Source organism: Muscardinus avellanarius (genome assembly GCF_963383645.1).
Source record: "Muscardinus avellanarius genome assembly, chromosome: 3".
Lineage (NCBI taxonomy): Eukaryota > Metazoa > Chordata > Mammalia > Rodentia > Gliridae > Muscardinus > Muscardinus avellanarius.
In genome coordinates, this window is record NC_137788.1 from 74,608,084 (window position 1) to 74,621,903 (window position 13,820).

The window sequence follows — 13,820 nt, forward strand, 5'->3', positions numbered from 1 at the left end:
ACACCGGCTTAAGAGTCAAAATTTTTTTTCTTTCCTTTAAGTCATACTTACCCAAGAAAGAAGGAAGGAAGGAAGAAAGGAAGGGAAGAAAGAAAGAACAAGAAAAGAAAGGAAATGAGTAGGGAAAGAAATTCCATTTAACTAACAAATATTGTGAATTGCATATATGTTTGAATCACATTGAACCTCACTATGATGTATAATTGCAGTGCATTAATAAAAGTATACAAAATTTGTAATTTTAATTATATTATTACCACTATTTTAAATTAGAAACAATTTATAGAAAGTATAATAGTATCAGTAGATTATTATGCAAATAAAATGCCAGGAAAACCTGGTTATTATTTAATAAATATTTCCTATAAAAGTTGCTATAAACCGGACGTGGTGGTGCACACTTGTAATCCCGAGCTTGGGAGGCGGAGACAGGAGGATAGTGCAGGTTTGAAGCCAGCCGCGCTTAAGAGACCCTGTTTCCAAATAAAAAAAAAATATTAAATAGGTCTGGGAGTGTAGCCCAAAGGTAGAAGGGCTTCCAGGAACCCCAGTACCTCAAAAAAAGTAAAATAAAACAAAAAAAAAGTTGCTATAATTGTAGAATGATATGGTACAAAAAATATTGGTCAGAAAGTTCAGAGATTTGCCGGGCCTGGTGGCGCACGCTTGTAATCCCCGCGTTTGGGAGGCGGAGACATGAGGATCGCGCAGGTTCGAAGTCAGCCGCGCTGGCGTAAGAGACCCTGTTTCAAAAAATATAAAATAGGTCTGGGAGTGTAGCCCGGAGGTAGAAGGGCTTCCAGGAACCCCAGTACCACCAAAAAAAAAAAAAAAGAAAAAAGAAAGTTCAGAGATTTGGGGTTTATTCAGCCTGGGCCTTTTTTCTTCCCTTTTGATGCCCCTCAAAATTGAATAGTAAAAATTATCTATCCCATTCAACATCCAGATTTTGTTACAAAATATATTGGTTTATTTTTACATTTTAAGACAAAATAGATAACTCTAATGTAATCCAAAGTCACAATGTTCATCCCCCATCTTATATTTAATATCCTTAAAATTTTTCTAGTTTTCCTCATGTTAATCAACATTTTTCTTCTTGTTTAGATGAGGGGAAAAACCCTGAAATTGGCTTTGCAGTCGAAAAAGCAAGAAAAATAGTAACTTACCGCTTCTCATCTGCTCAACCTCACAGAAATGTGTTCCGGTGGGAGTGTGAATAAATGCATGGGCATGCTTGACTCCATTCTGGAAATTAGGGGAGAAATTGTTTCTAGTCAAATTTCAGCATATATAACAAAGCCAATTTTTAAGTTAAACTAGGAGCATAAATGAGTGAGATAACCTTTTCCAAACGCTTCCACGGGACTTCTTCCACATAGACGTGAGCTCGGATGACATGGTTAAAAGAAGAAAGGAAATGCTCGCAAATATTCAAAGCAAAGTTTTCTATGGTTTTGATCTGTAGAAAGAAACAAAATGTTAGCAATCAGAAATATGGAATTAGAATCTTGGGAGAAGAATTGGCCCTTATCCCAATTTCTCACCAGAGCTCCCAAGTGTTCATAGGTTCCTATTACCAGGTGAGATTCTATCCTGTTTTTAAAAGAAACCTCTTTTGCAGAAGAAGCTGTATCTGTGGATGAGGCAAACGTTATTTAGCATTCAGATTCTTTTTCCAGTGAACTCAGTGTCACCAACACCATCCACAGTATTCTCCACAGAACTCGGATCTCTTTATGAGATTTGCAAATGGGCCTTCCGGTTCCCCAAGGAACGATGTTATTAAAGCACTACCTCGCCATCCTTGCTTTGCATATGGGCCTTCTACTGTCATCCCTGGCTTTTCATGTCCATAATACAGCTCACGGGTTTCTCACGAAATCTCCATATTGATCTCTAAGCAGTATTTTACAGTCTTAGCATAGTCTGTAAGTTGTTAACAGTTTTACCTGTAGTTAAAGTAGACTGTAGGTTCTCTCAAGTAGTTCTATTTTATACCTGTTGCCCCAAGATAATTATTAACAACATCCAATTTTACACTTAAAATATCCTGGTTTTATAAGAAATTATATGGCCAGATGTGGTGGTGCATACCTATAATCCCAGTAATTTGGAGAATGAGATAGGAGGATTGTATGTTTGAGACCAGCTTTAGCAAATTAGTGAGCATCTCAGCAACCTAGTGAGACTCTGCTTCAAGACAAAAAATTTAAAAGGAATTAGAGGTGTAACTCAGAGGTAGAATGGTCTGGATTCTATCCCAAGTACCAAGAAAAACAGAGGGAGGGAGGGAGGGAGGGTGAGAGAGAGGAGAGAGAGAGAGAGAGAGAGAGAGAGAGAGAGAGAGAGAAGAGAAAAAGAAAGTTAGATGATTACTTAATAAAGAATGTACTTAAATTTTTCTCCTTTTTTTTTTGCGGGTCTGGGGGATGGAACCCAGGGGCATTCGACCTCTGAGCTACACCCCCTGTCCTATTTTTTATTCTTTATTTTGAAACCGGGTCTCACTGAGTTGCAGAGGGCCTCACTAAGTAGCTGAGGCTGACCACAAATCGTGATCCTCCAGTCTCAGCCTCCCAAATGCTGGGATTGATTATAAGCGTGCACCATCACGCCCGGCTTAAGAATGAACTTAAATTTTTAACATTCACATCCACTCTTTTACTTTTCTTCAGTTTCTCATACAGAACAATAAATGCAGGTAACTGGTAATGCAATCCTCTTCCATATCATAGTATGGACCTATTTTCAAATTATTTTTCTAAGAAATTTATTTTTCCACAACCCTGTCTGTTTGCTGGGCCATTATGATTCACAAGAAAAAGATTCAGAATAGAAATAGGCCTTGTAGAAATTACACTGCAATTAGTTTGTTCATTTAATGTCTTATGGATATGAATTTTATATAAAAATAAAAATAAGCTTTGTAGGGATTTGTAGTCTCCTCTAGTCTTCTTGCCTTCTTAGACTACTTGGAAAATAAAAAATTATCTTTAATTGCCCAGAAATCTGTGGATGGTCCAGTTCAGCTTCAGGCCCATTTAAAGAAGCTGGTGGTGGAAGTGGTAAAATGTCATGTTCTATCAGATCTAGGTCACTCTTGAAGAGTACAATTAACTACCACATGAGATAGTAAAGGGTGATGGAGCTGAGGAAGCCAGACAGCATTAAAATTTGGACAAGCACATTTTCATAATACAAAGAAATGCATTTTATGCTCAAAACATTCTTCTGAGAAATAACAGAAAGAGAAATGGCATGTTCTATTATAAATGCACATCATTCTAAAAGAAAATATAAATGATAGGACTCCAAAAATATCTGGAAAATGTGTTAACTTTTATTCTGAGCTGGGCATGGTGGAGTACACTTGTAATCCCAGTACTTAGGAGGCTGAGATAGAAGGATCACACAGGTTCGAAGCCAGCCTCAACTACTTAGTGAGGCTCTCAGAAACTTAGTGAGACCCTGTTTTCTGCTTTGTTTTTGTTTTGTTGTTTATTTTTTGTGTGTGGTACTGGGGGTGAAACCCAGGGGCCTTCTACCTCTGGGCTACACTCCCAGACCTATTTTATATTTTATGTGGAAACAGGGTCTCACTAGTTGTTGAGAGCCTCACTAAGTAGCTGAGGCTGGCTTTGAACCTGTGCGAGCCTCCTGTCTCAGCCTTCCAAGTGCAGGATTACAAGTGTGTACCACCATGCCTGGCTGAGACCCTGTTTTCAAATAAAATATAAAATAGGTCTGAGAGTATAGCTCAGCGGTAGAAGGGCCCTGGTTTTCATCCCCAGTACCACACACACACGCAAAAAAAAAAAAAAAAAAAAAAAAAAAAAATTATTCTGAAACTCTCCCAGGACCTTGATTTGCCTGTGATCCCTGATTAGAGATAGCATGTTAATTTATTGAATGGCATTCTCAGGCTAAATTATTGGAGAAAATAAACAAGTGAGGAAAAGACAACAACACGCTTTTCAATAAGTCTGAGAATTTTAGAGTTAAAATGAAATAGTTAAAAATGGTTTCAGTGGCTGGGTGTGGTGGTGAGCACTTGTAATCCCCGCGCTTGGGAGGCAGAGACAGAAGAAGCACGCAGGTCCAAAGCCAGGCATGCTGGCTTCAGAGACCCTTTGTCCAAATAAGAAAAGTATAAAATATGTCTGAGAGTGTAGCCTGGAGGTAGAAGGGTTTCCAGGAACCCCAGTACCACAAAAAAAAACCACCCCTATGTTATCTTACAGTGAATTCTGTATCAAGATGGGCAGAATCAGAGAATGGTGCATACCCCTTTGAACTTTGCCAAGACATGAACTGTGTTCTTGATGGTGTCTGTAGGGATTATATCTGAATTATCTCCATATAGGTAATCTTTCCTGGAACTCAGAGTAAGTTGAACTGATGTTGCCACCTCTTTAATGCTGTGATATTTTCCATCTCGTTGAATATGGAGAACTTTGACCATATCCTTTCCATAGCCAGTGCGGACAAACTCCACTTCATCGTTCTGCAATGAAAACATAATCATCTTACTGAAGAAGCTAAGTGGAAACAAAAAGCCAACTGAACTTGCATTATGCAGTAATTTATTATATAATTATAAAAGATGAGATCCAGAGTAGTTATGAAAGTAATATTACATCCAACCTTTGCAGAAGAATGGGAATTGGTATAGAAAGAAGAATCCAAAAAAGATGAAATATATCCAATTGCCCTAATGATGATAACAATAAAAAACCCTATTATCTCAAAGTTATGCTAACTTTCTCTGCCATATTTAATTCCTGCTAACCTAGTCCTTGTAAATGTTCTTTACACTAATATTCAGAGTTCGTGAGTGTGTGTGTGTGTGTGTGTGTGTGTGTGTGTGTGTGTGGTACTGGGGATTGAACCAGGGGAGTTCTACCTCTGAGCTACATTCCTAGCCCTATTTTATTTTATTTTATTTTATTTTTTATTTTAAAACAGGGTCTCTTGCCGGGCTGGTGGCACGCACTTGTAATCCCCGCGCTTGGGAGGCGGAGACAGGAGGATCGCGCTGTTTCAGAGCCAGCCTCACTGGCTTAAGAGACTCTGTTTCCACATAAAAATGTTAAAAAATAGGTCTGGGAATGTAGCCCGTGGGAGTGTATCCCGGAGGTAGAAGGGCTTCCAGGAACCCCAGTACCACCAAAAAAAAAAAACCCCAAAAAACAGGGTCTCACTAAATTGCAGAGGACCTCGATAAACTGCTGAGACTGGCCATGAACCTGGTATCCTTCTGTTTCAGCTTTCCAAATACTAGGATGACAGGTGTGTGCTACCACACCTGGCTTAATGTTCTGATTTTACAAGGGGAGAAACTGAGTTTCAAAGAGATTAAGTGACTTTTTTTAGTTCATAGACCTAGTACATTTCAGAGTTAGGATTCACTGTTAGGTCTGTTGATTCTAAATGATAGAGTGGCCATTATGCAAAGTGACTTCCTTGTATAAAATTTCTTTGCTAGGTTAACTGAAAATAATTCTCTGCCATTTTATATAGAAAGTGATATCATGGAGAAAATGCTCTGGGATCAATAGAAACAATTTGAAAATTGCCTTTCCTGTTTGCTGCAGGGAAGGAGAAGAGTAATTGGCGACAGAGTCCAGATTACCTTCAGGAGTGCAGAGCCAAGGCCATCTGGCTTCAGGGAGAACTATGCTTTTAGTGGAGAGACACTTAATAAAAGCCCAGTGATTCATTAGGACCTTGTCTGAAGCTGAAGCTTTAGCTAGAGAACATGTCCATCTCTGCTGGTAGAACCCACAGGACTTGTCTTTAGGCTTTGCTGGTGTTTGTGAAGAGTGGCATGAAGTGACAGAAACACAAAAAACCCTACTTCACTTAGCATAGAAATTGAGGCTTAAATTGGTGATAAAAGAATGCAACAAAAGTGAAAATAAATTTTAAAAACAGCATACAGTAAGAATCTGGGCAGGGAGACTAGAAACCTCATTAGCAAATCTCTGTTGGGATGTTCAGATACAACAAGAGCCACCTATAAACTTATTTGCATAAAAAGGCACCAGTTCTTTTGAGAAGAATTTTAAAATATTAGCAGATACCAAAAATTATGACTATTTCATCACTCAGAAGTGTGGATGGAAGCCGGGCGTGGTGGCGCACGCTTGTAATCCCCGCGCTTGGGAGGCAGAGACAGGAGGATCGCGCAGGTTCGAAGCCAGCCGCGCGCGCTGGCTTAGGAGACCCTGTTTCCAAATAAAAATGTAAAAATAGGTCTGGGAGTGTAGCCCGGAGGTAGAAGGGCTTCCAGGAACCCCAGCACCACCAAAAAAAAAAAAAAAAAAGAAGAAGTGTGGATGGGAGGCTGTCTCACATCTTGGGGCTAAAGCTGGATTGAATTGCAAAATTTCTTGTAGGCCATTTAATACCCAGAGAGGGAGGTATCAAGATGTCTGAATTTGGTTTTTCCCATGTACAAGACTAAGAGAAAACTCTTGAAGAGACCCCTCAAAAGCCTCTGATCCAATCTTTGGGAACCTTGTCTCCAAGAAAAAGGGTCAAAAAGGAACTGCTCTGCCAGGCATGGTGGCGCACGCTTGTAATCCCCCCACTTGGGAGGCTGAGACAGGAGGATTGCACAGGTTTGAAGCCAGCCTCAGCTACTCAGTGAGGCTGTCAGCAACTTGTTGAGGCCCTGTTTCCAAATAAAATAGGTCTGGGAGTATAGCCCTGAGGTAGAAAGCCTGAGTTCCACCCCCAGTACCACCAAAACCAAAAACAAAACAACAACAAAAAAAAGGAACTGCTCTGTCAGAGTAGATCAGAGTGATTCTAATAAGAACTGTAATAGTGACAGGGAAGGAGGGACCATTGTGTGATTGTACTGGCTTTGCAATCAGGCCAGGTCCAAATTCTACTTGCCACCTATAGGTTGGTGGCTGCTTTAATGTGATTTTATGTCTCTCAATCTCCACTGTCCCCTCAGTGCCTTTGCCTCATAAGGGCTCGTGGTAGAAGTGAAAGGCCTGGCTCAGCTCTGAGCAGCGGTAGAGATGGTGTCCAATCTGGCTGTAGGGAAGCAGCAGCAGCAGCAGCAACAGAGGGGATGGTGACTAAGGGCAACAGTATGGGTGGGGAGAGCACTGCTGGCAGCAACAGGAAGAAAACTCCATGGTGTCTAGCTGCAAGGGATTCTGCCTGGGGGAGAAGGCACTTGGCTGCTTGGGGCCCTTGTTTGGCATGGATCGGGGCCAAGATCCAAAGGTCTCTGAGATTATTGTCACCTCCTGCCTGTAGCAGGACTCAACACATGTTGCTCCATGCCCTGTCATGAATATCTAAGCTGCAGTAGTGTAGCTTGGGGGGTGGTACCCACTCAGGACAGAGACTACAAGAGACCCACCCTTTACATCCTCACCTCTGCTTGACTCTGCAGCTTCCCATCTGTTCACACTCTGCTCAGATTTGCTTCAGCAATCCTAAGCTAATTGCTGCTGCTCATGCGTGCTTTCTCTGCCTATAGGCCTTTTAATTTGCTGTTCTACCTCTTTTAGAACAGTCTTTCTTCTTCGCACTACCCAACCACCAACCTCTTCACCTGCCTAATTTCTTCTAGTCAGATTTCAGATCTCCGATGTCACTTCTTCCGGGTAATTCACTCCTGTCCTTCAAGTGCAGAGTAGGCGCCCCTTTTATGTACTCTCAAAATACTTGTTATCGCCTTAGAATCCCTATCAAATTGTATTGCAATCGCCTCATCATGTGTCTGATTCATTCCAAAACAATAAACTATGAAAGCAGGAACAAGTTCTTTCTTGGTTGCCATGGCAACCGCAACACTCAGCACTGTGCCTGGAACATAAATAGGTGCTTGATAACTGTGTCATGAATGAACGGATGGTGCCACTAACCACCTCCACTGCTTGTGTGATGACACAAAATAGTTAATGAAAACACACAAAGAATTTTAATATGGGAAGAGCTAGAAGAATCCTATCAGGAGGTTCTAGTTCCTGAGAAAGGAAGGATAGGAACTTATGCCCTCTGATCCTCACAGCCTGGAGATCACAGCACAACTGACTGAGAACATAGGCCAGGAAGGGCAGGAATAGTGTAGAGAGAGTGAGATGCAGAGTGTTCATATTGCTAGTAAGACAACACTCCAGTGTGATGCAGTCATCTCAGAGGCAGAGAGCATTCAGGATACCTGAGGGAGAGGCCAGTGCTCCTTAGCAAGATCCTGAGCTCGAGTAATCAAGTTCACTGAGCAGTGAGTCAGAATGAAAAGGCCTAACCATCTGAGCCTGGAGCCGGACAGCTGTGTCCAGCACAGGACACCCAAAAGAGTCACTCAACAAGATTCAGCAACAGATAGCTCACTGGAAAAGACAGAGGCTGTTCTCCCCCCGCCCCCCAGTTTTGTAGGCAGAGAAATCAGAAGTAGCCATCAGAACACATTATACATAACCCATAATATGGCTCCAGTGTAGAGATCTGTGTCTAAGACCACCATACATTAAAATATTAAGGTCGCTGTCATCTGGAGTGTAGGCAGTAAGGTGGCTGAAACAAAGGACTTTGGACTCTGGAGTCAGGGATCCCACCTGGAATCCTCTTCTCGTATTAGCTCTGAATGGAGGCATGTGTCTTCATCTATAAGAAGGGAATGAGCAGGGCGTGGTGGCGCACACTTGTAATCCCCGCGCTTGGGAGGCAGAGACAGGAGGATCGCACAGGTTCGAAGCCAGCCACGCGCGCTGGCTTAGGAGACCCTGTTTCCAAATAAAAAATGTAAAAATAGGTCTGGGAGTGTAGCCCGGAGGTAGAAGGGCTTCCAGGAACCCCAGTACCACAAAAAAAATGTAGAAGGGAATGATAGTAGTGCCCATCTCTCAGGATGGATATGAAAAGTACACAAGAAAAGGCATATAACACTTAGAAAAGTGCCTGGCAAACAGTGAATGCTCTATAAATGTTAGTTACACCCATCATGGGTAAGTAGCCATTATATGTCATATTTTGCATGAAAAGATCCTTCCAGTTGTTGATAGAAATAATTATTTAAAAATGCATGCCAGACCAGAGCTGGAATGGGCAAAGTTAAATGGCTGATACTTCTGCCTGTTTACTCTGAGGTACACTGGCCTTATAAAAATGCTCATAATCACCAACACCCACACCTTTGGTTATCCTTCCTCAGGCCTGTGTGGATTGAGAAAACAAAGTTACATAAAGAAACTCAAGGGTTGATTGAGGGCTTAGAGTGCTTGCGTCGTGTTGGTGAGAACCTGGGTTTGAGCCCAAGCAATATACTCACAAGGAAACTCAGTTTATTACTCATACTAGAGTAATGCTTTGTACAAATTATCAGCAGGAATAAATCTTTACCAGGTTCTACTCATGGAAAATACCCTTTCCCGTACATATCTTGAAACATTAATGGGTAAAGAATTGTTCCTTGTCTGCAGGATAATGCCAGAGAGAACTCGGGGGTTGTAAATGAGCCCCCAACTTTCAGTTCCGGGGTGAGATCATGAATGTTTGTGTATTTTTAGGCCACATTTAAAGTGATCAGGTTGTCATGACAGGTCCCTGGGATTTTAGTCGGGATTCTGTTAACCTCCAGAAGCCTGGTGGGTGAATTTTAGGGGGAAAGTATGTTTTCTGTGAAGTTGTAGCTCAAACTTTAAGCATTTATGGGGGACAGGATGGGCTTCCTGGGGAATATACACATGAATTTCATTAGACTCCAAAGGACTTTATGACTTCTAAAAGCTCCTGCAGAAGTGGGGTCCAAATCACTAGGATTATTTTGGTCGACTTGACAAGATAGTGGGAGGGAAGACACGTGGTCATTATCGATGGGCAGCCTCCTGGATGCAGAGAAGAGTATTGTAGAGGTTCCGAGCATGTGGGTCCTAGAGTCAGACAGCTGCACCCCCTGCTAGCTTTGTGGCCCTAGGCAAGTCACTTAATCTTTTTATTCCTCCCCTTTTTCATCTGAAAGATAGGACAATGATAGCACCTATTTCCTGGAATTGTGAGGTTGAAAGGAAGTGCTTAGATCAGTGAATAGCATACAGTGTCAGTAAATGTCAGATGTCATCATTGTCTGGCCTGCCAATTTGACAACAGTAGCGATGGGAATGTTTTGATATCAATTCCATCACTAACTGTGAAGAGACAGCCTTCTTTCTCTTTTCGATAAAGAAGACTGTGAATACCATACCACACAGGTGCACACTGTTTTGCGCTCTTAGTAAATCCTTGTCAATATAAATCATATTTTGAATTAATCATAGTTGCTTGTATACACCGAGGGCAAATATGTATAGAGCACTAAGACCCTTCTCCACCTATACACCCTATTCTCTAGCTGAACATTTCCCGATGCTTTCTTTTAACACTACTATTTACATATTTGTGCTTACGTGTACCAGATACCAAAGGAATCTCCCCATTCTCTAGATGAGGACCAAGGTAGAAAGAAGTACATTTCTCTGGCTACAGGGCTGGTATTTGACTCCAAGAGCCTCCGAGATTTTAACCACCCGTCAGTAGAATGCTCTCTCCAAGTGCCACGGCTCATATGACCCTGGACTCCTCCTTGAGGCAGGTCCCTTGACTCTGTCCTCTCCACACCCTGTAGTAAACAGGCACCAGCCACGAAGGTCGCTTTCTTCCTTTACTGTTCTTGTATGTGTGCACATCCTAGTATTCCCAATACTGTGACTCAAAGGCAAGACCAAGTCATCTATTTCTCACAGCACTTGGCAGTGCTCTGTAAATTGTCATAAATTATTTGTCCAAGGAACAAGCACCCTGGCATTGCAGATCAATTAAGAAAATTGGGTCAGTTGTACATTCACAGGAAAAACATTGTTTCTGCTGTAAGTCACTCCTTCAGTCCAGCTTTAGGTTCCTATTTTCAAGGGGCAGAGGCCGAGCCCACTACACTAGTTTTAGTTTTCCTGTAAGAATTCTTAAGAAACACTTCCACTAAAGTTACATACATAGGTAAGATGACCCATGCCAATCTCTTTATCATAAATAGAGAAGAGGAGGGAGAAGGAAGGGAGCCAGGAGAAGCTCACCGTGTGCTGTGCACGTGTATGTCCCTGTCACTCCAAACTACATGATGATGTGGGACTACAATACACCAATAAAAGTACGCACAAGTAAATAAAACCAAAACAAAACCTCTCAAAAGGAAAAGAAATGAGATTTGTTTGTGTCACTTTGTCTCACTTTGTGAGTTTAAACTGTCCTCAGAAAATAAAAACCCTTGGAAACCACTCATGAGCTGTTTTATATAATTAAATGTTATCAGAAGTAGTACTATTGTGGCACAATTTCCAATGATTTTAACGTCTAACACATACTTATTGAGTTTTTGCACAGAACTCCATTTTAGTAGTTTCTCTTAGCTGTGGTTTTATATTTTTGATTTCAGTATGCCGTACTTCAACCACTGAATTTCTCTATTCTGCTTGCAAACAAAAATACTTCAATTAAGTTTTTGTTCTTGATGTTAGCGTTTTCCAATACTTAAAATGAATTTGGTCTAGTATGTATGTGTATTCATCAAGCATGTGTTCATAAAAGTTGATTTTAATTAGAGAACTATTAAAAACAGTAGGCAAGACAAGAGAAATATCCATAAATTCAGAAATATCCATAAATTAAGATTTTTATTTTACTTTTTAAAAAAATTTTTTCCAGTACTGGGGATGGAATCGAGGGGCATTCTACCTCTGAGCTACACCTCCAGCCCTACTTTTTTATTCTTTATTTTGAAACTGGGTCTCACTGAGTTGCAAAGGGCCTCACTAAGTAGCTGAGGCTGTCCGTGAACCGTGATCCTCCTGTCTCAGCCTCCCAAATGCTGGGATTATAAGCGTGTGCCACCACGCCTGGATGCTTTATTTTATTTTTTGTGGTATTGGAGATTGAACCTGGGAGCATTCTACCATTGAGCTACATGCTTGGATTTTTATTTTTATTTTGAAATAGGCTCTCACTAAGTTGCTGAGGCTGGCCTTGAACCTGTCATCCTCCTATTTCAGCCTCCCAACTACTGGGATTACAGACTTGCATGACCACACCAAGATAAATTTAAATTTTAAAATGACCAGAATTTTCCCTCAAGTCTTAGAATATTTCTGTAAGAATCATCTCTACCTTCCATAATAGAAACACAAAAATGTTAGCTGTTATGGACCCATCAGATATAGATAAACACAATTCAGTTGCGATGTGCTGGAAGAAATAAAAGAATTGAACATGGAGACAGCCTCTCTCTATCTGTGGAATGTGCTAGAAAGCTTTTTCCAATTCTCTGCCTAAGTTTTTTCTTTGCTTGGCTATTTTCTTAGGCATTCATGAGCAAAAAGATTTCAAAGAAAAATGCTGAATTAAAGAAAAAGGAGTGTTCATTGGATAATCTTAATACTATACTGGTGGATCTTATTAATGCATAATAATGATAAAAAATAACATTGAGTAATAATATTAAAGGCAGATGGGAGTTTTTGTGGAATTTTTTTTTTGTTGTTTTGTTTTTTGGGTTTGGTTACCTGGTATCTATTAAATGACTGTTATCAAAAGAAATATGCATTCTGTTCAAAATGTGAGTCTAAAAGAGATTTGTCAAGCAGATGTTTCAAGAGTCTTATAACAGCTCATCTACATAATGATGGTAGAAAGAAAGGGTAACCAGCTACCTAGTGAAGACTCCAGTTACAGGTGCACAGTTTTTTCTTCGTTCTGTCTATTACAATGCTAATTTTCCTACCATCTCCTCCACAACACCCATAGCTTTAGGGCAGAGACCCTGGAACAAGGCCCCAAGAGCTTCTGGAATATGGGCAGGAATCTAAACAATAAAGAATTGATGGAGAGTTCCAAAACTGGTTGGAAGAAAATTTTACTGAAACGCATATATTGAAAGATGCCTATTTTTGAATGCATAGCTCTGAAAATAAAAATAGTAGCAGCCACCATGTATTGAGGGTTTGGTATGTTTCAGGAAATGTACCTGTATTATTTCTTCTAAGCCTTTGCAAGAATCCTGTGACATAGATATTACTATCCAAGTGTGATGAAGTAAGACACCTGGGCTAGGTAGCTTTCTGAGGTAACATGGGTACCAGATAATAAAGGCTGGACAAGAGCCCAGCCCATTGGCTCCAGATGGCACGCTCTTTTCCACCGTAGCACAGTCCCTACACCCCCTTTGATCTGCTTGACAGAACTCTTCAGAGTCACATTCATTAGAGAGAAAGAAAGAAAACACTGATCTTAACAGAAGGAGGGAATTGGCCATACTACCAGAAATGTGCATTCATACACCATTTGTACCATTTAATTTTCCACCCACTGGCACCTACATTGTCTTATCTATTCCTCACAACAACATTTCTGTGAGTTAGTAGAATTATCCCTATTTTAAAATAAACCAGCTCAGAGATGTTAAATGAGCTGTCTCGTGTCATATGGGGACAGGCAGACTGGTATAGCAGAGAAAATCCTGCTGAGACTGAAAAGACATTGAATAGGCAGAAACTTACCTAACATGAAAGAAAACATGCCTCTGCACAAACCACCCCTTTTCTAGCGCTCTAGTTTGTTTGTTTGTTTGTCTGTTTGTTTGTTTTTATACTGGAGATTGAACCCAGAGGCATTCTACCTCCAAGACACACCGTTAGCACCTCTTATTTTTTATTTTGAAGCAGAGCCTCACCAAGTTGCTGAAACTGGCCTTAAAAAAGAATGTGGGAGGCTGAGACAGAAGGATTTAGTCACTTTTTTTTTTTTCAATTGCAGGGGAGTCTAAG

General features: G+C 40.8%; 1 protein-coding gene across 1 annotated transcript in view; it reads right to left on the reverse strand.

The window, feature by feature from the left end:
* Nucleotides 1-13,820, reverse strand: part of LOC308261504 (uricase) — a gene marked incomplete at its 3' end in the record, with an annotated part of 35,959 nt that overhangs the window by 18,402 nt on the left and 3,737 nt on the right. The window contains exons 2-4 of the mRNA XM_080693477.1: nt 4,289-4,507; nt 1,346-1,462; nt 1,170-1,248 (exon numbers count right to left, since the gene is read on the reverse strand). Coding sequence (XP_080549603.1) covers nt 1,170-1,248; nt 1,346-1,462; nt 4,289-4,507 — 415 coding nt within the window. The remainder of the gene's footprint in view (nt 1-1,169; nt 1,249-1,345; nt 1,463-4,288; nt 4,508-13,820) is intronic.